General features: G+C 35.2%; 1 protein-coding gene and 1 pseudogene across 4 annotated transcripts in view; one reads left to right on the forward strand and one right to left on the reverse strand.

Moving 5' to 3' along the window:
* The window catches only part of SBF2 (SET binding factor 2), a 454,330-nt gene that overhangs the window by 254,340 nt on the left and 176,160 nt on the right, over window positions 1–23,830 (forward strand). For all 4 annotated transcript variants that reach the window (XM_078058407.1, XM_078058408.1, XM_078058411.1 and 1 more), the window contains exons 7-14: window positions 673–805; window positions 2,077–2,185; window positions 4,510–4,623; window positions 5,147–5,224; window positions 6,540–6,653; window positions 7,634–7,762; window positions 11,238–11,336; window positions 22,346–22,550. In XM_078058407.1, the coding sequence (XP_077914533.1) occupies window positions 673–805; window positions 2,077–2,185; window positions 4,510–4,623; window positions 5,147–5,224; window positions 6,540–6,653; window positions 7,634–7,762; window positions 11,238–11,336; window positions 22,346–22,550 (981 nt within the window). The remainder of the gene's footprint in view (window positions 1–672; window positions 806–2,076; window positions 2,186–4,509; window positions 4,624–5,146; window positions 5,225–6,539; window positions 6,654–7,633; window positions 7,763–11,237; window positions 11,337–22,345; window positions 22,551–23,830) is intronic.
* On the reverse strand, window positions 13,579–15,607 carry LOC118520610 (mitochondrial calcium uniporter regulator 1 pseudogene; annotated as a pseudogene).

Consider the following 23,830-nt stretch of genomic DNA (forward strand, 5'->3'; position numbering starts at 1 on the left):
ACTAGAAAAATAGAAACAGGACTTATAAATTCTGTACTAGCAGAGGGGATAAAAGAAGGTCCGGGATAATTATTAATCATTTAGAAAGGGGGAGAAAAGGTAGAACAAATAAAAAGTATTGAATAAGATATTATATGTATGTATATATAGAAATAATCACCATAAGTCAATTAAATGATCTACTTAAAAGACAAAGGTTGTCAGACTAGATTTGTTAAAATGTCAACTGTATTTCCAAGAAGTAGAGAAAGGTTGAAATGAAAAGATGGAAAAAGACATACCAGGAAAATTTCAACAACAAAGTTGGCATGGTTATATTAACATCAGACAAATGGACTTTAAGGGGGAAAAAAGTTATTTGAACAGTGCCAGCATCTAAAACAGGAATTTAAGTACAGTTCATGGAGATGAAGTTGAAAAGAAGGTAATAATGTATTTCCAAACAACTAATATGTTCAATGAGTGTTACATTGATTTGAAGAATAAAGACAAAATGAAAGTTTGGGAAAACAAATACTCATAGGTTATATGGAATTTATAGTTTAACCAAATAGTTTTCTTTAGAGATTTCAAAAATACTGGCTTTTTCATTCCATGTCATTCTTTGTCTGTTTGTTGGCAACACATATAAAATGAAATGCATTTGGTAAGCATTTGCTCTTGTGTTTTCAGGAATTCAAAATGTCCTCAGCCTCTTTTGTGCAGTTCTCACAGAAAATAAGGTTCTCTTCCATTCTGCAAGTTTCCAGAGACTTAGTGATGCTTGCAGAGCCCTGGAATCTTTAATGTTTCCTCTTAAATATAGGTGAGGTTTTTAACTTAGTACTTTAATTTGTTCCCAATTCTGCATTACTTATTGATGATTAGTTGAAATGTCATAGCACAATAGTTTTGAACCACAAGGGCATATTTTACAAAGTTATGCTGTACACATGATTCTGATGGAAATCTAACCTAGAATTTGGAAATTTTCCAAGTTGTTCATTACTGAGTGTTGATTAATTTAGTGCAAAAATAATTTGAATCATATTGTCAGCAACATTTAATTCTCTTTGAATATAGTTAGTGATGAAAGTCTTGTTAGTTTTGTCTGATTATTTGATATTAAAGAGTTATTAATTTTTAGGGGTTATAATGGTATTATGGTTATATTAAAGAAGATCCCTTACCTTTTTTTAGATACCTCCTAAAGTATTTATGTATAAATGATAAGATGTTTGGGATATGCTTCAAATAATACAGTAGGGAAGAGAACAATTTTAAAATGGGTAGAAACATATATGAGACCTTGCATTGGTAATTGTCAAATCTGCATTGGATACATGAGGCTTCATTTTCCTTTTTTCCTCCCTATTTTTTGGGGGTGTGGGGGAATGTTAAAATTTTCCATAGTAAAAAGTAAAAAACAAAACATCTAAACAATGATGCCCTGATAGTGTTCTGAATAAAATATTTTCTAATATACTGTTTTATCAATTTGATAATCATAACATTTTTGGAAAATTAAGTTCATACAAACTAGAAAAAAAATTTGGACTGTTTCAGATTTTATTTAAAAATTTTTTTTCTTTTTTTTATCTATGTGTCTTTCTTAACCCCTAGATAAGAGCATTCTAGGCCTTAATTTTTGTACTTTGCCATTCTGAGTGAATTCAAACATCAAGTATAGAAAATGGAATTTGACTGATTGTTTTATTTAGACAAATCATCATTAATATTAAGGGAGAGGGCCCATCAGGTAGTCATTGTTACCTCCTGATATCAGATTTTTATGTAATGAAAAATGCTTTCAAGCAAGATTGACAAACCTAAAGAGACTGCCTCCGAGGAATAAGGGATAAGGAAGCTGCCCTGGGTTCCATTTACTTTATATCTTGTTATATCTGATCATCTCTTTCAAAACATGAAGATTTTTTTATCTTTCTTTTAAAAAATTTAATACTAACAGCCATGAGAATATTATTGATAATTTCTAAATGTAGGTATTCTGAAATTCATACCACATAAAGGTGAAAGAAAATATGTTCATATTATGGGAAAACAAATATAGCTCACGTATGCTTTTATTATTTCCAGTTACCCTTATATTCCCATTCTCCCGGCTCAGCTTCTGGAAGTTCTGAGTTCCCCAACGCCTTTCATTATTGGAGTACATTCTATCTTTAAAACTGATATCCATGAACTTGTAAGTATTCATCTTTAAATTGCCAGTTATTGAGGCCAAAACCTTATCATATTTCTTTGAGTCCTATAACATTTCAACTAATTACTACTTTCAGATCTGTTGCATTCCCAATAGGAAGGATTGGCTGGAATAAAAGCATCATTGAAAAATATAAATATACTAGTTTCTTCTTATAGCAAGTATGGAAGATCTTCAGAATGAATTTATTAATAGTTTTAAATGCCCGTCTTTTGGCATATTAATTTTATCTTTCTGTATTCTCCATCCTATATATGAGAAAGGAAGATGAAATAATCCATTAATTAGTATTCTATTTATACTTTTGTTATGAGTGCTGTAATATATTCATATTTTGAAATGAGGCTGTGTTAATCCTGAATGGCTGGTAGCTAAAAAGCAAAAAGCATTTGCAAAAGAGTGAAGGGTTTTAGTAGAATATGAACCCTTCAGTATGAATGCCACCAAATTATTCTTTTCTTAATGCCATATGAATAGAAATACCAAAGAAGAAAAGGAAATGTTCTATATTTAAGCCAGTTCTGGAATAATGTGTTTACTTCTCTGTACTGAACTTATTTAAGAGGTACTGTCACAAAAAAATGAGTTTCAGAGAAGGACATGCAGGATTGTCAAGACTTTAGAAACTATATCCTGTGAGGCCCTTAAGGAAATTTTCTCGGGTAATAACCTGATACTGTTTGATAGCTAAAGATAAATACTGAAGTGACTGTTGTAGGAAGGTTCATTTTTTGTAGCTCTGAAAAGCTGAAATAGAATCAGTGGCTATAGTGGATATAGAGACAAATTTCTCCTCAGTAGAAGAGCTTTCAACTATTAGAGCTGCCCAATGATGAAAAATGGGTTGCCTTAGATAAGGAATGTACCCTCAAGTACTGTAAGTGGAGTACAAGGAACAAATTCCATGACACTTTTCAGGGAGTTTAAGAAAAATTCTTTACTGAAAGGTTGGGCTCTATGACTTCTTCAATCCACAGATTCTTCAGATTTTGTAATTCTACTCTTGTTTTAGTTTTAAATGTCAACAGAGGTAACTCTGTTGTTACTTATATATAATTATAATTGTAATCAAATCATAGGTGTCATTAAAACTGACAAAAGACAATTCAACATTGTAATTAGAAGCAAGACCCTCATTCATATATTAATTATTTTCCTACCTTTATATGTTGATATCTAGTTCTTATTTAACTTTGATATCACCATATAAAATATACATAAATCAATAAACATACTTAGTAAAACCTAGTTAGTACTAATTAGAAGCATACCCATCTGGTTGACAGGTAATTTTTTCCCACTAAATATAAAGTTTCTGGAGGGTAGGACAAGCCAAATGTTTCCAAAAATAAGTTTCTTAATTTTTAATGAATAAATTAGAATGAATTTTAAACCTAGTATCAACATTATAACTTAAGCAGTCCTGGCTAGTTTCTCTATTACATTTTTATGTAAGTTATTTTTTTTTTTTTTAAAGATTTTATTTATTTGAGAGAGAATGAGATAGAGAGAGAGAGCACAGGAGAGCGGGGAGGGTCAGAGGCAGAAGCAGACTCCCTGCTGAGCAGGGAGCCCGATGCGGGACTCGATCCTGGGACTCCAGGATCATGACCTGAGCCGAAGGCAGTTGCTTAACCAACTGAGCCACCCAGGCGCCCCTATGTAAGTTATTTTTAAGTAGGCTGTTGTAAAATGTTAAAAATCAATTTCTTTCTTAAGCACCCAAACAGTACCATTTTAATATATACCAGTTGCTTTGTTTGTTAACTCTTGTAGTGAGTACTATATTATTTAGGATATGGCTAAACTACTATACCAAAGCATCCAAACTACAGTGGTTCAAACAAAATGGAATTTTATTTAACACTCATGCAGCAGTCCATAGTGGTGTTCCATTATATCAGAATGGCTTACTCCATGAACTCATTCATGGTCCAAGCTTCTTTCCTTCTTGTATCTCCACCAGAACTGCCTCAATCATTGGCATCATCTGAATGTTCAAGGTTGGGTTGTTGTTAGTTCATAGTTTCAGCCTTAGGAAGAAGAGAACATAGGAAAGCCTTACATCCTCTCTATTTTGCATACCTGAAAGTGTACACATCACTTCTCACATTCCATTGGCAGAAACTTAGTCACATGCCACAGCTAATTTCAAAGAAAGCTAGGAAATACATGGTAGTTGCTATGGACAGCCGAGAGTCTTTTCCACACCTGCTTTCTCTCATTTTGAATTAATGAAGGTCAGATTACTTTGTTTAGCAATAAATGCATTTTATTAATTATTGATTAATTTTTCTCTCCTTTAGCTAGATGTAATCATAGCAGATTTGGATGGAGGCACTATTAAAATTCCTGAATGTATTCACCTCTCTTCCCTCCCGGAACCACTTCTACATCAGACTCAAGCAGCTCTTTCTTTGGTATGACATTTTTAATAGTAATTTTCTTTTGATTTAACTATAAACTCAGGTAATTGGAATTAGATATCATTGGCAGTGTAATTACTTTAAAAAGAGTTGTATGTTCTTAAAACATGAATATATTCTCACAGAATATTTAGAATAGGATTCTTTACTACATATTATCTGAAGAATATACTTTAAAATCTGACTGTTTATTTTTTCTGCATTCACTCTTTCACTCAGCATATTTATTTAGTAGTTAATATATACCGAATACTGTGTTAAGTATTGGAAACATACCAACATATCTGTGAAAATAAGACCGGACTCTGCCTCAAAATCCCTGGTTTCCCTAACATCCCTTATTGGAAGATAGTACCTGCTCCTTTTCCTTCAGCCTCCTTGTTGGCATCTTGTTTCCTGGAGGAAATATATTGTTATTCATGTACTGACACTTTTTCATCTTAGTATTCCAACTAGGTTAAGTAATAGGTTTTATTGATATTAAGATTTTGTACATAACCAAACTTCTTTGCTTTAGATTCTACACCCAGATTTGGAAGTAGCAGATCATGCTTTTCCCCCTCCACGAACAGCTTTATCCCACTCAAAAATGCTGGTAAGAAGTTTAATATTTAAATTTGATGTTTTTAAATAGAGCTGTACTTTTATTTGTAGGGTTGTTGAAGAAGCTGAGTGTAGTGAGAGTCAGATGTACAGCCTAGTTTAATAAGTGTACCAGATTAGATGTTCTAATTGAACAGTCACTGACTGATCTTATGACCTGCTCTCGGAGGAGCCACAGGGCAGCACGCAGACTGGGAGGGGGTAGAGGTAAGACTGTTGCCCTGAGGAGGCAAGAGTAAGTGCGCATTATAGCCTGGAAAACTATGCCAAGTATCAAATCAAAAGGGCCAGGCAAGGATAAAAGGGGGAAGCTTACAAAAAATGGAAACGGATATTGTTGACAATGAGAGTCAAGTTTGACAGGTAGATGAAAATAGTTCCAGTTAGAAGCCATGTAAGTAAGAGTTAATATATCATAAAGGCCCCTTTAAAGTTTTCCCAGTGCAAGGAGGGCACATATTGAATGGAGCACTGGGTGTTATACGCAATCAATCATGGAACACTACATCAAAAACTAATGATGTAATGTATGGTGACTAACATAACATAATAAAATAAAATTTAAAAAAAACAAGTTGAATGAAAATAATTATAAATTCAAAAGAAAAATAATTAAAATAAAAATCTAAATTTCACCTGAAAAAAAATTTTTTCCAATGCATTTCTTAGAGTTGATCTTTGTGGCCAGTCAAGAGCCTTACAGAACTGGATACCTTTGATAAGTTATTTAAGCATTCTTGAGCATTTCCTTATCCAGGGTTGACCAAATAAATTTATAAGTTTCCTTTCAGTTCCAAAACTATGATTTTTATTAAAACCTGAATTATCAGAACCAATTTTTAAGTCATACCTTATTAATATAGGAATAGATTTTTATAAGTTGGATAAACTTTGGAAGAATTTCATAAGCTTTTAAAATATAGTCTTTTGAGATTTTTTTCTTTTATATTTGTGACTGTAGTTCTTTTGATGGAAGTAAAAATCAAATGACTTGGGAAAGATGTCCTTCTCTAACTTGGTGAAGGGGGAGACTGACTTTTTCTGAGAGGAAAATTGGATATACTATAGGCAAGTTTTGTTTGGTTCACTTGAAAAAAGAACTATTTAACAGCCTACCCCGTTCAATAATGGGACAGGCTAGATGCCCACCACTCAGGACTGCCACAAGTAAGACTTATGTGTAGGAAGTGCAGACAGATTGATTCAATAATCTCTCAGGTTCTTTTCAACTTTTTGTCTTTGTGATATTTTTTTTTTTTTTTTTAAAGAAATTCAGTTACCTAACTTGTTTCTTTTTATATTTTCAGGATAAAGAAATACGTGCGGTTTTTCTTAGATTATTTGCACAACTTTTCCAAGGATATAGATCATGCCTACAACTTATAAGAATTCATGCAGAACCAGTAATACATTTTCACAAGGTAAGATGATACATTACCATGTTGTATGTGTCCAAAACATGGCCTCTAATTTAATAAAACAACTTGGTTGTCTTTTTTTTAGCTGTGTATTTTGACCTTAGTTTATCAAATGTGGTTATTTTTTAAGTCTCTGCTTTGTGATTAGATAATAGTTTTTTTTTTTTTTTTAAAGATTTTATTTCTTTATTTGAGAGAGAGAGAATGAGAGAGAAAGCACATGAGAGGGGGGAGGGTCAGAGGGAGAAGCAGACTCCCCGCCAAGCAGGGAGCCTGATGCGGGACTCGATCCAAGGACTCCAGGATCATGACCTGAGCCGAAGGCAGTCGCTTAACCAACTGAGCCACCGAGGCGCCCTAGATAATAATTTTTAATGATACTATGGAACTGACATGTTTTCTTTAGAGTTTGTTAATTTAATTTTAAATTGTTTTTTTTCTTTTTTTATGATTTCTTTAGTTATTTTGGAGAAAACGAGACTAATTAAAAGTACAAAAATTAAAATTATTCTAAATTGGTTTTTCTTTTTCTTTTTTTTTAAGATTTATTTAGTTATTTTCAAGAGAAAGAAAGTGCCCAGAGGGGAGGAAGAGAGGGAGAGGGAATCTCAAACAGTCCCCACTAAGTGCGGAGCCCAACTACGTGGGGCTCCATCTCACCACCCTGAGAAAATGACCTGAGCTGAAATCAAGTCAGCTGCTTAACCAACTGGGCCACCCAGGCGTGCATAAATTGTTTTTTCTTTTAAAATTGAGTGTTAATTTTTAATTTCTTCTCCTGCTTTATGGGCAGACTTATTGTTATTCTTTCTAATACATGTAATATTTCAGACATCAAAAGCCCTTTCTGAGAGACTGTATTTTATAACAACACATTTATGTGTGAAGATATTTATTCAGGCTTTGATCTTTCTATTTTTGTTTTGACCATTCATCCATTACTAAGTGATAAATTATTCATTTCACTTTTTCTTTCTTTACAGACAGCTTTCTTGGGGCAGCGTGGTTTGGTTGAGAATGATTTCCTCACTAAAGTTCTCAATGGAATGGCATTTGCAGGTTTTGTTTCAGAAAGAGGTCCTCCCTATAGATCCTGTGATCTCTTTGATGAGGTATAGTTCTTATCAAATGAATGCATATTTACAGACAAAATTGGACTAGTGGTTAAAAGTAGAGTAGTAGTATTTTTTTAATGTAAATTTAATTAGCCAACATATAGTAGATCATTAATTTCAGATGTAGTGTTCAAGAATCCATCAGTTGCGTGTAACACCCAGTGCTCAAAATCCTAAATGTATTATAAATTGAATATCAAATAATCCAAATGTTACTTATTATTATGCTTATTAGATCTTGGTATTTATAATGTGGATTTGAAAAATTAGAAAAATATAGGATGTCACAGAAGTACATAAACATCTTGAACAACTGAATTTAAGTAGTTCATTAAAATCTTTTTGAAAAAGTGACAGTGATTATATAAATAAAACTCTTATTTTTGAAGGCAGTAATACAGTAATTCCTTTATCAGTTTCAGAGAAAGAGAAAGGTCTAGGTTTAATATATAGATATGTGATTTCAAACTACAGTTACATTTAGTCTATTAGTGTCATAGAGCCATAGTTTGGCTCAGTGGCATTCTTTTTTAAAAATTTTATTTTATTTAAATTCAATTAATTAACATATAGTGTATTATTAGTTTCAGAGGTAGAGTTCAGTTATTCATCAGTTGCGTAACACCCATGCTCATTACATCGTGTGCCCTCCTTAATGTCTATCACCCAGTTACCCCTTTCCACCACCCACCTCCCCTCCAGCAACCCTCAGTTTGTTTCCTATAGTTAAGAGTCTTTTATGGTTTGTCTCCCTTTCTGATTTTGTCTTATTTTATTTTTCCCTCCCGTCCCCTATGATCCTCGCTCAGTGGCATTCATACTAATCAATAATCAACATTTGTCTATATCCCGTAGGAGATCTTAAATATATGGAAGGCAGATTTCATTTCTATCTTCAAGGAATTGGCCATATAAAGGGAAAATTAGGACAAATGTGACTCCAAATAAGGATACTGTTTCGTCTTAGTTGTGATTTATTTTAACACATCTTTCCATTTATCATTTAACTGCGTTTACAGCAGCTCATTCTGGTGGATAGAACAATGAATACTGTTCCCATTTCAGTTTCTGAAAGAGCACTGTATTGGAACCAATAAATCTAAAAGTTCTGTAGAGTGTATAAAAGGAAAACACTTAGCACCCAAGATAGTGGAGAATAGTAATAGTGATTATGTTTTGCTGCAGGTGGTTTTATTTTGTTTTTTGTTTGTTTGTTTTTATTTATTTATTAGAGAGAGAGAGTGAGAGAGGGAACACAAGCAGGGGGAGTGGGAGAGGGAGAAGCAGGCTTCCCGCTGAGGAGGGAGCCCGATGCTGGGCTCAATCCCAGGACTCTGGGATCATGACCTGAGCCAAAGGCAGATGCTTAACCAACTGAGCCACCCAAGTGCCCCTATGTAGTTTTGTTTTGTATAGAGAAAATAGGAATCAAGTTCTTAAAGATCTCGGTTCAGAGAAGGATCTTTTATTTTCCGCAAAGATTATTAAGTAATCACAGATAAGAATGAAAGAGGGGGCACATGCTGTAGTTCTGAGTATGGAGACCTGTACCAAAAACTTTAATTAATAACACAAAGCATATGAAAATTTAGGAGAGATTGCCCTGTGGTGTAAGCAGTTCTTTCTGATGAATTACTAATCACTGATTCCCTAATACCAACATTTAATATGATTGATCACTAACTATCTGATTTTTTTTAATAATTTTTTTTATGTTAGTCACCATACAGTACATCATTAGTTTTTGATGTAGTGTTCCATGATTCATTGTTTGCGTATAACACCCAGTGCTCCATGCAATACGTGCCCTCCTTAATACCCATCACTGGGCTAATATGTATCAGTAATTGATACATAATGTTTAATGGAGTTACATTAGATGCTCCCCAAGGTCCTTTCTAGCTCTCACATTCTATTAGTTTCTGAAGCATTCTGAATAGTAACATTGGTTTATATACCCCTCATTTTTCCTATCTAAATTCTCTTAGTAACTCCTTCTGGCAGCTTCATCACAACTAGTAGGTCAGAGTGATTGCTTGCAGAAAACTTGCTTGCCATAGCCTCTGACTGTTTTTGTAAATCCTTCCCTTGCCTGGAGTGTCGACCCTCTACCTTTCAGTCTAACCATGGCTTCCTATTTTTCATGCTCTGCTCTTATCTCACCACTTCCTCCAAACTTTCCCAGAGTAAATGACTCTGAGAGCCACTTGGTCTCTATTAAGCTTCATGTTAGGTCTCTAGCTTTATGTGGCAACTTATCATTTATTATCTACATTTATGTACATAGGATATACATATAGCCTCTTGATTGGAAATGATGATAAAGCAAGGACTAAGTCCTATTGAGTCTCCCCTTAGCGTTCATCCAGTTCTGTGTTCTCCCTACAGTTACGATTTTTCCTGTCTAATTGATGTTGTTACTTGAAAGCTAGTTGTTCATATGTGTATTTCAGTCAAAAGCCTAAAAGGAATGAGATGCCAGACCTAAGTAATTTCTCTTGGGTCATTTAATTTGCTTGAATGCACTTTTAAAGAAAAATAGCACTTGCTCCTGGAAAAGAGATCCTTGTTTTCATCCAACCTAGGGCAGCCTACCACACTGAAGATTTTAGAGGCTTTGAGAGGCAGCCTGCTTTGTGTGTTGCCTTGTCCCCACACTCCCATCACGTAGGCCTGTTAGAAGGAAAGATATATTTGCCTTTGTTTGACAGTCTTTCTGATTCCTGGCCTAGAATAGGTGGAGTCAGAGTTTTATATGTTTGTCTGCTCCAGTGAATCTGTTAGTTTCTAGAAGGAAAAACCCTATATTATACCCTTTTTTAAAAAAATCATCTTTTTACCCTTCTTTCCCATACTCACTTTTTTTCTTGTTAGTATTCTTCTCTCTGCTTCAAATGGATATACTATTCTCCCAGTAAATTAGTTTAGTAGGGAAATGGATTAGAGTTAAATAATTTGAGAACTGGAAGGAGGTCAAAGGTCATTTTGTTTTTCCATCTGATTGTAGAGATGAAGAGACTGAAGCTCACGAGTTTTAGTGACTTGTTCCAAATCATAGTGTCAGCAGAGCTAAGACTAAAGTCTGAGTCACCTGACTTGAACATTTGGTTCATGTTTTGTAAGTTAGGGAAATGTTTGGAGACTTTCTGACCATCTGAAATTCTCTGAGTGAGAGAATTCTCCGAATGAGGCCTGAAGAATGAGAGGGTCTCTCTCAGTTCCAGAAATGATTTTTTCCAAGAAGAAATAGGGCCCTAAATTATCAGGGATAGACCACTAGACTATCCAAGGACTCGATTGACTCTGTAACTCTAGAATAAAGGTGAAACCCAGTAAAAATGTAAAATATTTTGTCTTAATAATAACATATTTTAGATGCTTTTTGGTTTGCAAATTGTAAGAAATTATCACACAGTTTTCTAATTTAGCATATTTTGGAGTTGATGTTTTGCCATTTGATTCTTTTTCCAAGTTGGTAGCTTTTGAAGTAGAGCGAATTAAAGTTGAAGAAAATAACCCATTGAAGATAATAAAGCATGTCAGAGAACTTGCCGAGCAACTATTCAAAAATGTAAGTAAATATGTTTTAGACAGTCATTAATTTTATTTTATTTTATTTTTTAAAAAGATTTATTTATTTGAGAGAGAAAGAGAGTGGGTGTGTGTGCAAGTTGGGGGAGGGGCAGAGGAAGAGATTCTTTCTAGCAGATTCCCGCTAAGCATGGAGGAGCCCCACTGGGGCCCCCATCCCAGAACCCATGAGATCATGACCTGAGCCAAAATCAAGAGTCAAATGCTTAACCAACTGAGCTACTCAGGCACCTCAGACAGTCATTAATTTTAAAACTATGTAATTATTTTGTTTAAAAAACTAAGAAGTGTCATCTTTCTAGTTATCTTTTTGCTCTGACTTAAAACCTTTGGGATTATAAATTACAAGATATTACAGTTGGTACTGTGCATCAAAACAGACCTCATTTTTCAAAGTGATTTTCCTGTCAATCAACTATGTTATGAAAACATCTTAGTCACAGTTTTCCCGTTTGTTTTGTGCCCTCATTGTGATTTTCATTTAGGACCCTGTGTTCTTGAGAGCAAACTGTTCATTTTTAAGACATAAAGATTAGACTCATTGGAGACCAGAACTAGAACTGACCAATGTGTCTGCTTTAGTGTGGTGCAGTGACTGTCAGCTGGATCAGGAAAATTGTTTGAGTTGTATTGTTTTGAGCAGACAGGGAGTAAAAAGCTGAAAGAAAGAGAGCAGGTTGCCAAGTGACCACAGAAACTCAAGGGTAGAAATATTCCTTGTATAGAAGAAATGCAATTAAGTTATAAAGGTTGGGATGTGATAAAGTGTGAAATAATCATTTGGATGCCAAGACAGAAGAGAACCTAAGGTGACAGGGAGATTACATGCATGCAGAAAAATGGATTTTGGCTAATGATTGCTAGTCATACTTCCTACCTGTAAAGCTTTTCAGAGTTGAAACTTGTACTAAGAAAAGGAAAGTAAATGGAAAGTATGGTTTTCCAGGGGAAAGTTGAAGGAAGGTGCATTTCAGGAAATATATTTAAGAAGGATTTGGGGTCAGTATCGCAGTATCGTTTAACTTAATTATTCGAATAGATGGAACTGTTTGGACATTGGGTCATAAGTCAGTGCTTTGTCACATCCATTTGAAATCTGAGACCCAATTGGATAAAAACAGGAATGCTAAGTTGTGTTTGTTTCATGTTATTCAGTTATTTATGAATTTTATTTCTGAAGTTATTTTAAAATTTATCCCTTTGACTAATACCCTACACTCCACATACAACTGTGTCCAATATAATAAATCTATTTCTTGATTAGTGTGCTGACAGTTTTTAAAAAAAGAGTTCTGTCAGAAGGAAAATGTGTGTTCTGTGGTGGTCTTCAGCATTTATGATGGCTGTGTAGAACTACTGTAGAGCATAACCACATGAGAAATTTCTGTTGACGTATTGTAATAATAATAACAAATATTGAGTGTTTAGCACAATGTACCAGGCATGGGATTAAGCACTTTACATGCATCATCTGTAATCTTCACAACCACAGTGTTAAGATAGGTGTCATTATCCCTATTTTACTGGGGATAATTGGCTCAGGATCATATGGCTATGAAGTAATTGAATCCAGGTTTTAAATTCAGAAACTTCCATCTGTCCAGTTCCTAAGCCTATTTTCTTTCCGCCCATTAGGCTGGCTCATCTCTAGCTGGAAAAATAGTGATATTTCCAATGACTGACTTTTATACTTTGTTCTTTATAAAGCACTTTAACATACTTTCTCATTTGATCTTGTAAATGACCATGGGACATAAATAGGGCAGATGTTGATATGTGAGGAAACTGAAGATAGAAGTTTTTTTTCTTGCCCACTAGGAGTGATTTACTGATGGATTTCAAAAAAAATAGCGAAACATCAAATGGGAATCAGTGTTTGAGATTTTGGGACTGATCCCTTGAATAACTGAGTGTTTATTTCTTAGATCTTTACAGGACTATTCCAAAACTGTAAAATTTTATAGCCTGTAAGTGACCAGAGCTGGGGTTCTGACACAGGTTTGTCTCTGTTACATGACTGAGTACATAGTGTATGTAAGGGAGTGTGCCAAGCCACTTTGATGCAAAAACAAAGTAATTTCCTTTTTTGCCATCCTAGAACTTAAGTTTTATGATAGCTTACACTACATACTACGCACTCTACTATATTACATAGTTTACACTAAGCTGACACAAAACTGAAAACTGCAGTAAAATAAATAATAATTATACATTCTTTTTTTTTCTCTTTAAATAGACACTTTATTATATCTACAGGTGATAAAATCCCAGAGCTACTGTTAGGCACATAAATACAGACCCTGCTAAATATTTAATGTTATCGAGCTTGTGCGACTCCAGCATGGTTTTGAGGCCAGTGACCTCAGTGTCTATCTTCCTGTTTGTTTGGGTGACAGCCTGATCTTGCTGGGCATGCAATGACACCATTTCTGTCCTCATTTCCAGCAGCTTCCTTTCATTCAATGAATACAATTCTTGCACTGTGCTCTTTTCTAGATTGAAGTCTAATTTGATATCTGTTTGGACTTTGATTACTTCATCCATTACTTGTTTTAACTGATGTAGTTTAAGGTTTATTTTCTCATTTTCTGCTCTGAGGGCTGAAAATTCACTCTTCTCCAAAATAATACCTTTTTTCACATTAGCAATCTGAGGCATTATTTGCTGAACAGCGATCTCCTGCTGCATCTTGGTGACCATATCCTTGTAGACAATATCCATGTTGGTGTCCATGATCTTGACCAGTGCAGAGGCAGTGATTCCTGCTTGCTGGGTTGGGAACCCATTTTCTTCGAGTAAACACACTAAGGCATGGGTGTCAAAGTAGAGCTTCTTGTTCCCACAAGAGGTGAAATCTCTCCTTTTGTGCTCCAGATCTCTCCTGTACTCCAGCTGCAGGCTCCCGGCAGAAGGGCTTAGTTCTGTCCTGGAGGAAGCAAGGGCAGCCACTTGGCTGTGGCACAGGTGGCACCTCCAGACAGTCACCTCCCCACGGGCTTCAGCAGCCTGCCTGGATTTGGAGGGAAGGGATGGAGGGTCCTGGGCATTAGCACTCCCGATGGGCAAGAGGCCGGCACAGGAAGGGCATGAGCAGCTAAAAATTATAGCTTCTTAAAGGTAAATATAAAACATATATAACATGCACCACACCTGTCCCTTAAAAACAACACTTTTAAAGTGATCACCATGAGGGACTGTATTACTAGGTAGGAGACGTAAATCGCCCTTCGAATGTACTCTATATTTTTTAACCCTTATTGGGCTTTTTCCCCCCAGTCTAATTCTATTCCATTTAGTTTAATCAATTCCATTCTTTCAGTATGTATTTATTAAGCATATGCTAGTGCCAGGCATTTTCTAGGTACATGATTCCCCTAATATCCTTCCAAAGAGGATACATGTACACGATGAGTAAGAATTTCAGAATATCCCCATGGATTGTCATCAGACTTTCTGAGATTCCTTCTAGTTGTAAGATTCTAAATTCCACATGGTCCCAACATTTCTGAAGTAAATACATTACAAAGTTAAAAAGGAGAGCATGATGGTAAAGTTACTTTCTTGGGTCATGCAGGAAGTCTAGGGGAGGGAGGATGGTCTCAATGCAAAGAAAATAATCTAGATGGTTCTATTTTTAACTAGCCAGTTTTTTTTTTTTTTAATCACATTCTAAAATTCCCTTTTGGTAAGCAGGAACCAACCATATAATTTGACTGTTTCCTTATTATTGGGTTAGAATTGAGACCTGGTGATTCCACTTAGATGTTTGTAAATACTTTGTTGCTGTAAAGTCTGGTATGTGTACCTAGTGTCTCTGCTTCACTTATCTTTGAAGTACTCAAAAATGAACCTTAATTTCTCAGTTTCTTCTCACCACTCCTTTATATTGCTTTTTAATGAGTCAGAATGTGAGGAGACATGAGTAGGATGTTGTAACTGGGTTTAGGTGCTCTTTTAACTTTCTGGAGCTTCCTAAATAACTAAGGAAAGAATTTGGTGACTTAAGTAGAGGAGGGGAATCGTAAGGGGACATGAAGGAGAAGGAAGGGAATAACTCCATTTGAGACAAATTGTGTAAGCGTTGATAAGGTTTATACCATGAAGATTATCAATCATTCATTATACAGCTTTTCTTTCCATTCTCAATGGATAATGCTGGATCTGGATCTGCTCACTTTGGCTTTCAGAATCTTCATGTCTGTATGACAGCACATTTATGTACTTAATGGCTCTATCTCTGTGATTCTCCATACACACTTACAAAGGACCACTAACTACACACAAAATGGGAATGTTAAGATAGGCCCAGATAAGAGCTTTATAAAACCTCCATTCGAAGGCATCAAGAAATCAGTTGGACATGTGTTTTACTGTTTTACATAGTACCGTTTTTCTAATTTGTTTTGCATCTGCAAAAGTACATAAATATTTGCTAGACTGTGTAATTTGTCTGACAGCTTTCTTAAAAGAAAAATGAGAAGACTTGGACTTTCTTAGAGAATAATATGAGATTTCTATTTGTGCTTTAAGAGTATTTCATTGCCCAGGATTGCAGTGAATAGATTTTAAAATCCTAATGGGAGAACAAAGCCCACATACAGGAATAGCCTTTGTAAATCATATAAGGTCTATAGCGTTTACATTTCTGCATAAAGTTAATTTCACTACCAGGCAAATTTAATCTACACTGTTGAGATTTGTACTCTTTGCCAACTGTGAATTAAAGGATTTTGTTGTTGTTATAGGAAGGAAGTAAAATACTGTGACCATCTTTAGTCTTAAAAAATCAAACCATAAACAACTTACTTAGATTATTGTGGTGAAATGAAGCCCCTAACCCAAGCATAAAAAATCACACTTCTTCCCCTATCTTATCTGATTTATTTGTTCATTTTTAAGTCAGGTTTAGTATGATACAATTTACATATAGTAAGATTTACCTTTTTTAAATGTTCTCTAGATTTTGACAAATGAATGAAGCTATACAACCATCACCACTACAATAAGGACATAGAACATTTTTGTCACCCGTCCAAAGTTCCTTAATTTGTTATAATCACTTCCTCCTACCATCTCAAACTTAGTAACTGATCTGTTTTCTGTCTCTGAAGTTTTTGCCTTTTCTGTAATGTCAGTATGTAGCTTTTGAGTTTGGTTTCTTTCACTTAGCATAATGCATTTCAGATTCCTCTATGTTGCTGCCTGTATCAGTTGTTTACTCCTTTTCATTGGTGAGTAGTATTCCATTGTATGGATGTATCAAACTTGTATTTATCTGTTAATGAACTGAAGGGCAATTTTGGCAATTATGAACAAAACCACTGTAAACATATGCGCTGGTTTTTGTGTGAACATAAATTTTCCTTTTTCTTGGATAAATATTTAGAAGTAGGATGCTGGGATATATGGTATCAAAATATTAACTTTATAAGAAACTGCCAGACTGTTTTCCCAAATGTCTATACCATTTTGTATTACTACCAGCCATATATGAGTTCCATTTGTTCCACATCTTTAACAAAGTTTGGTATCCTCAGTTGTCTTTTTGTTTTGTTTTGTTTTGTTCTTAGCCATCCTCATAGGTGTGTGGTGGTATCTTATGGTTTTAATTTGCATGTCAACAGGTCAGTGAAAGTATAGGTCTCTTACCTAGTCACTACATGCTCCCTTGGCACTTGTGAAAAGAGTACTTGTCTTAGAATATAAAGCCTTCATCTTGAATCATAAATTAGAGCAGTGGTTCTCTACAGGAGAAACCCTCCCCTCCAGAAATTTGGCTGTGTCTGGAGACATTTCTGTTTGTCACAGCTGGAGAGGGTGTGCTACTGGCATCTGGTACGTGGAAGCCAGGGTTGCTTCTAAACATCTTACAATATACAAGATACACACTACCCCCCCACACCCAAACAAAGAATTATCTAGGTCAAAATGTTAATAGTACCATGGTACAGAAACCCTGAATTAGGGCAACCAGCACATTAGATATTAAAGTCATACACCAAATTTATTTGTATTAAGGATGCAACTTTAATTCAGTTGGGTGATCATTGAAAGTCCTGTGAGGATGGAAAATTGAGAATGTTTCTTCCATCAATATTGTATTCACAGCTAGGCAACCCTAAAAAGTCCAGTTACATTTTGTCAGTGTTTAATGACTTAGTCCAGTGATAGTATTGATTTCAGCTATATTTGTAAGGATTTGTATAACTTGCTATCCCATATAGCCCTATGAATAATTGGTGCACATTAAATAATTATTAAATAACCTAAATTAATATGGGAAATTTTGCAGCTGCTAACAAGGTCACATCGATTTGTCGTTCACTGCTGAGACCAACATGTAGGAAGAAATTTTTTTCCCCAATGTTGCCTACTTTGGATTTCCAGTAGGGTTTGGGGCTTTTGTTTTATTTTGTTTGCTTTGCTTTTATTTGAAGTGCATTCTCAGCCTTATTTTCCGTAAGCTCTAGGCATATTCTCATTTGGCTTGCCAAAAAAAAAGAAAGAAAGAAAAGAAAAATCCATGTTTCCAGACCAGATGGTATGTGTGTCATTTTTTCAAGTCTGAGAAATTCACTGTACTTCCCAGTACTATCATATATTCTCAAAGCAGGATTACAGAGCCCATTTCTTGAAAATCATTATCTAATTTTAAAATTCCCTCTAAACAATAGTGCATTTTACTGGCTTTTTTGGGCAGTTTATCTTGGTTGCCTTGGACAAAATTGTTACCATGTTCTCTATAAGTGTTTAGTTGCCTGAATTCTTTGTTAGTAATTTATAATTGCATTTATCTACAATCAAAGATGAAAATTTGGCAGCTTCTTTATTCTATTGAAAATAATGAATTTCCTTGTTTCTACAAGGATGTTCAACAACAAAATTGGGCTGCAGTTTTTAATGAGCTCAGTAATCTTCAAGGGACTTGCCCAAATGCAGTTGAAGTTCCAAGTAAGAGCAGATGTTTCTAAGAATATGCAGAGTTCACTGAGCCTTAAACTTCTCATTTCTTGTCTTCTCAAAAGTCATTATGTGAGTGATTAACATAACATAATAAAAAAAAAAGTCATTATGTGACCAAGTTGGGTGTAAGGTAGCAAATGTGTTTCTTTATATTTACCACACTGCCCGTTAGAGGGCAGCAGTGTACAGACACAGTGGCCAGAAAACCAAATACTTGTGTTTCAGGGGCATGAGCCCTTTTTGCATCTTCTAAACACAATTGAATATAATTTAGTAACTATCGCATAATCTGAATTTTTATGAGGAATATCTATACCGCTGCAGGATAGCCTCATTTTGAACTTTGTTTTAAAATGATTAAAAAATGCTTTTTAGTCTTAATTGTGTATAGATTTGGTTTATAATATTTCAAATGGCTTATGAGAAGAAAAACACTATTAATGACTAATAGCAATATCTTTTCTTTAATAAGTGATTTCTGTTTTAAGCCTTATTGACTACAATTATTATTGTTGTTAAAATGTAAGTAGCTGGTGATATGATGGGATTCCTGGGAGAACAATATAGTTTAAGTTTTAGAGGCATGGTGTCATACCATAATATATGCAGTGAGTAAATATTTTTTTCAAATGAATGTACTCTAAATTTTTGGAAAACAGCTTTCATATTTATTCTGGGGAATAAATATGTGTGTATGTGAGTGTTCTAAAAGCCTTCCTATAACAACTCATTTTGTCCTCACAAGAACCTTATGAAGTAGGTACTGTAGTATTATCTGGATTACAGATGAGGAAACTAAAACACAAGTGGTGAGTGAATTGACACAGCACCAGGTCACATGACTAGTAAGTGACTAAGCTGGAATTGGACCCAGAGGTATGACATCAGAGACCAGGCACTAAAAATACTTTGTCGTACTACTCTCTCATTGAATTGTCTAACTTCTCCCTCTGAAGTGTAGTGCCACCTGTCTCACATTCTTACACAGAGTCCTGTTTTGGGGCTCTTTACTCCATTAGCCTTTTTAATCTTTCACTGGTACCAATTGCCATGCTATATTAATTATTACAGGTTTATATAAGTTTTGATATCTGGGAAGTGTGACTTTTCCACTTACTCTTCTTCAGAATTATCTTGACTATTTTGGGATCTTTATTCTTCCTTATAAAGTTTAGGTGAACTTAGCACATTGCAGGATTTTGACTAGAAATAATATGTGTATCCTTATTTTTCTAAATGACCTTAAGTCATTCTTGGAACAATATAGAAGAATATACAGTAAGAGAGTTAGATAAAATATAGTTAGAAAGGATACTAGCATCACTAAGATTCATTTTCTACTTTTATTTTTCCATGTTTTAAAATTTGTTACAATAAATATTATTTACATCATGGAAAATAAGTTGAAAATTTTAATTTTTATTACAAAGAAAATAAATGTAAATAGAAGCAGGAGTAATGAAGAATGTACTTTAAATGATTCTGATGCAGATCTCAAAATCCACATGAATTACCTTTCCAGCCTGAAAAAAAATCTGCCAGTGGGTTTTAGAAAATTGATATTTGTAACTTGGAGAAGGTATCTTAGACATTGTGCCTAAAGAACAGAGAAAAACAAACATACTACTTTTGAAAAGGCCAGTTTCAGAAACTACAGACAAGTGATAACTGGTGTTAATCCAGGCATAATTTTATTTATTTATTTATTTATTTATTTTTTTTTAAAGATTTTATTTATTTATTTGAGAGAGAGAGAATGAGAGACAGAGAGCATGAGAGGGAGGAGGGTCAGAGGGAGAAGCAGACTCCCTGCCGAGCAGGGAGCCCGATGCGGGACTCGATCCCGGGACTCCAGGATCATGACCTGAGCTGAAGGCAGTCGCTTAACCAACTGAGCCACCCAGGCGTCCCAATCCAGGCATAATTTTAGACAGTTTTTTCAGCATATAGTTTAGAAAGTGGTGATCATGAAGACTTGGAGAGAAATTTATTTATTTATTGTCCCCTGCCTTTGCTAAAGATGCAAAGGAAAAATACAAAGTAATAAGGGTTACTTTGGCAAGAACAAGTTTTATATCTGACTTCACCCTCTCAGGAACCTTGTAAGAGAAGCATAAGTATATCTCTTAGGCAAAGTTATTTACCCAGTATCACATAATGAGTAGAACAAAAACTAGAACCCAGGCTTTTTTACACTTAAAAGAGTATTAATTCCATTGTGTTGCTGAGATATGCTGCCTATATCATCTTCCATGACCCAGCTGTTTATCTGGGTCTGGCCAAATAACCATAAAGAATTGTGGGGAACAGCTCTCATAGATGATGACGATGTCCATTTTAACTGTCTGAAGAACATATACAGTAGTATTGAGCTTAATCTACAACATGAATAATAGATTCGGGGGAAAGGGGAATTTTCTGGTTGCAAAGGATAATGGTGGTAAAGCAGCCTTCCCTGTAGAATGTTATTGAAGGATGGATTCCATTCTGCGTGTAGTATTTGAAATATAATCCTACTTAACTAGGTGACTAGATGAAAATTTATGCCAGCCTTAAGGGTCTATGAAAATATTAACTGACACATTTAATTCAGTTACTGCCAGCCTAACATGTGTTCAACATTGTGTCCCACTCATTAGGAAATAGTTTAGGGTGCTGCTATGTGCCAGGCAGTTTCTGGGTGCAACAGATAGATAGCAGAGGGCAAAAAATATTTTTTTGATTGGCTGAAATGTTGGCCCTCATGGAGCTTCATTTTAGTAAGAGAAGGGTAGACAATAAACGAGTTAAATATAATTTATAATATGTGAGAAGGTGATAAGTTCTAAGGAGAAAAATATAGTAAGAGGAATAGGGAGTGTGTTAGGGGGTATAATTTTAGATAGGGTGGCCAAGAAAGGTGGCATTTGAGCTAAGAAATGCAGAAAGGGATAGAGGATGCTGTTCAAATTATAGGGGGATAGGCAGAAGGAACAGTTAAGTGCAAAGGCCTTGAGGTGGGAACAAGAAGGCCTATGTGGCTAGAGCAGAATGAAGGAAAACAGTAGCAGGACACAGTCCTATAGGAAAGCCAGATTTTGTAGGGCCTTGTAAATTATATTAGGAACTTTGGATTTTACTCTCAGTGAGATGAAGAGCCATTTGAATGAATAGAGTAGTTAGGTGATGGTTTGACATACTTTTAACTAGATCACTCTGTCTGCAGTGTTAAGAATAGAGTAAGGGAGGGAGCGAGGATGGAAGCAAAGAGACCAGTCAGGAGACTATTCTTCTGTGGTAATATAGAGATGTTGGCTTGAACCACAGTGTTGATGTAAAGTGGTCAGATTATGGACATATTTGAAAGGCAAAATCCAAAAGGTTTGCAGAGGAATGGATAATTGGGTGTTAGAGGAAGGCATTAAAGATGACTAAGCTTTTCACCTGAGTAGAAAAATAAATATGGCATTTACTGAAGTGAGGAAGATACAGAAAACAGATTTGGAAGAGATGAAGAGTAAGTGCTCCATTTTGGACATATATTTAAGATGTTATTTTAAATCCAAATGGAAATACTATGTGTGGACAGTTGAATATATGGGTATGGCATTCAGGAGAAAGCTCAGTGGGGGATAAAAATTTATGAATTCTTGGTGTTTCTATGGTTTAAATATTGAGAATGGAAGCTGTCACCAAGGAAATAAGTATAAATAGAAAAGAGGCCCAAACTCTGAGCCCTGGGGTTTTCACATAATTAAGAGATAAAGAAGATGAAAAGTAGACAAAGATGTAGCAAGAAGACCTAGAAACCAAGTGAAGAAAGCCTTCGTGGAGAAGGAGTAAGAGTGATAAGCTATATCGGATGCTGCTGATAGATCACGTAAGAAGTAAGATTCTGGTACTCTCTTTCATGGCATGTATCTGAGTTACGTATAATCACTCATCTGTCTGATTTCAGTTTGTGGTCCTCTGAGCTCCCACTCTCCACCTGGCAATCTGCCATTGTTATTTTAACTTTTGACTCATTTTACCCGTTTGATGTTGCAGGAGAATCCCAACCCTCATATGGCATTCCAGAAAGTTCCACGCCCGACAGAAGGATCCCACTTGCGAGTTCATATTCTTCCTTTCCCAAAGATTAATGAAACTCGGGTACAGGAATTAATACAGGAAAATCTTGCTAAGAACCAGAATGCACCTCCTGCTTCACGGGTGGAAAAGAAATGTGTTGTGCCAGCAGGTCCACCTGTTGGTATGTATTTGTCTGTTCTTTTGTTTTAAAAGTAAACCTTTCATCAAGATATAAGACACAAAAATGAAAGTGTACCACTTGACAAATTTTTACAAAGTAAACAAACTTGCATAACCAGAATTGGAGCATTGTTAGCACTCAAAACACTGTTCCATTCACTGTCTCTCACAAATGGTAACCATTAACCTATCCGCTACCACTACAGTATCTTTTCTTCTTAAAAAACAGCTATATTGAGATAGAAGTCACACACAATAAAGCTCACTCTTTAAAGTGCACAATTCAGTGGTTTTCAGTATATCCCAGAGTTGTGCGCCCATTTTCACTATCTAATTTCAGAATATTTTCATTATGCCAATAGAAATACCCATACCTAGTAGCAGTACTCCCATTTTCCCCCAAAACTACTCCTTCCCTAGCATGAGGCAATAATCTACTTTCTATCTTTATAGATTTTTACCTATCTTAACATTTTATATACATGGAGTTGTACAGTATGATCTTTTGTAACTGGCTTCTTTCATTTAGCATAATATTTTCTTTCCTTTTTTTTTTTGCTTAAAATTTTTATTATTTATTTTTATTTAAATTCAATTAATTAACATACAAATGTATTATTAGTTTCAGACGTAGAGGTCAGTGATTCATTAGTCTTATATAATACCCAGTGCTCATTACATCACGTGCCCTCCTTAATGTCTATCACCCAGTTACCCCATCCCCCACCTCCCCTTTCCTCCAGCAACCCTCATTTTGTTTCTTATGCTTAAGAGTCTCCTGTGGTTTGTCTCCCTCTCTGATTTCGTCTTGTTTTATTTTTTCCTCTCTTCCCCTATGATCCTGTTTTGTTTCTTAAATTCTACATATGAGTGAGATCGTATGATAATTGTCTTTCTCTGATTAACTTATTTCCCTTAGCATAATACCCTCTAGTTCCATCCAAATCATTGCAGATGGCAAGATTTCATTTTTTTCATGGCTAAGTAGTATTCCGTTGTATATGTATATACCACATATTCTTTATCCATTCATCTGTCTGTGGACATCTGGGCTCTTTCCATAGTTTGGCTGTTGTGGACATTGCTGCTATAAACATTGAGATGCAGGTGCCCCTTCAAATCATTACATTTGTATCTTTGCAGTAAATACCCAGTAGTGCAATTGCTGGGTCATAGGGTAGCTATGAGGAACCTCCATACTGTTTTCCAGAGTGGCTGCACCAGCTTGCATTCCCACCGACAGTGTAAGATGGTTCCCCTTTGTCCACATCCCTGCCAACA

The sequence above is a fragment of the Halichoerus grypus genome, chromosome 11 (assembly GCF_964656455.1).
Source record: "Halichoerus grypus chromosome 11, mHalGry1.hap1.1, whole genome shotgun sequence".
Taxonomy (NCBI): Eukaryota; Metazoa; Chordata; class Mammalia; order Carnivora; family Phocidae; genus Halichoerus; species Halichoerus grypus.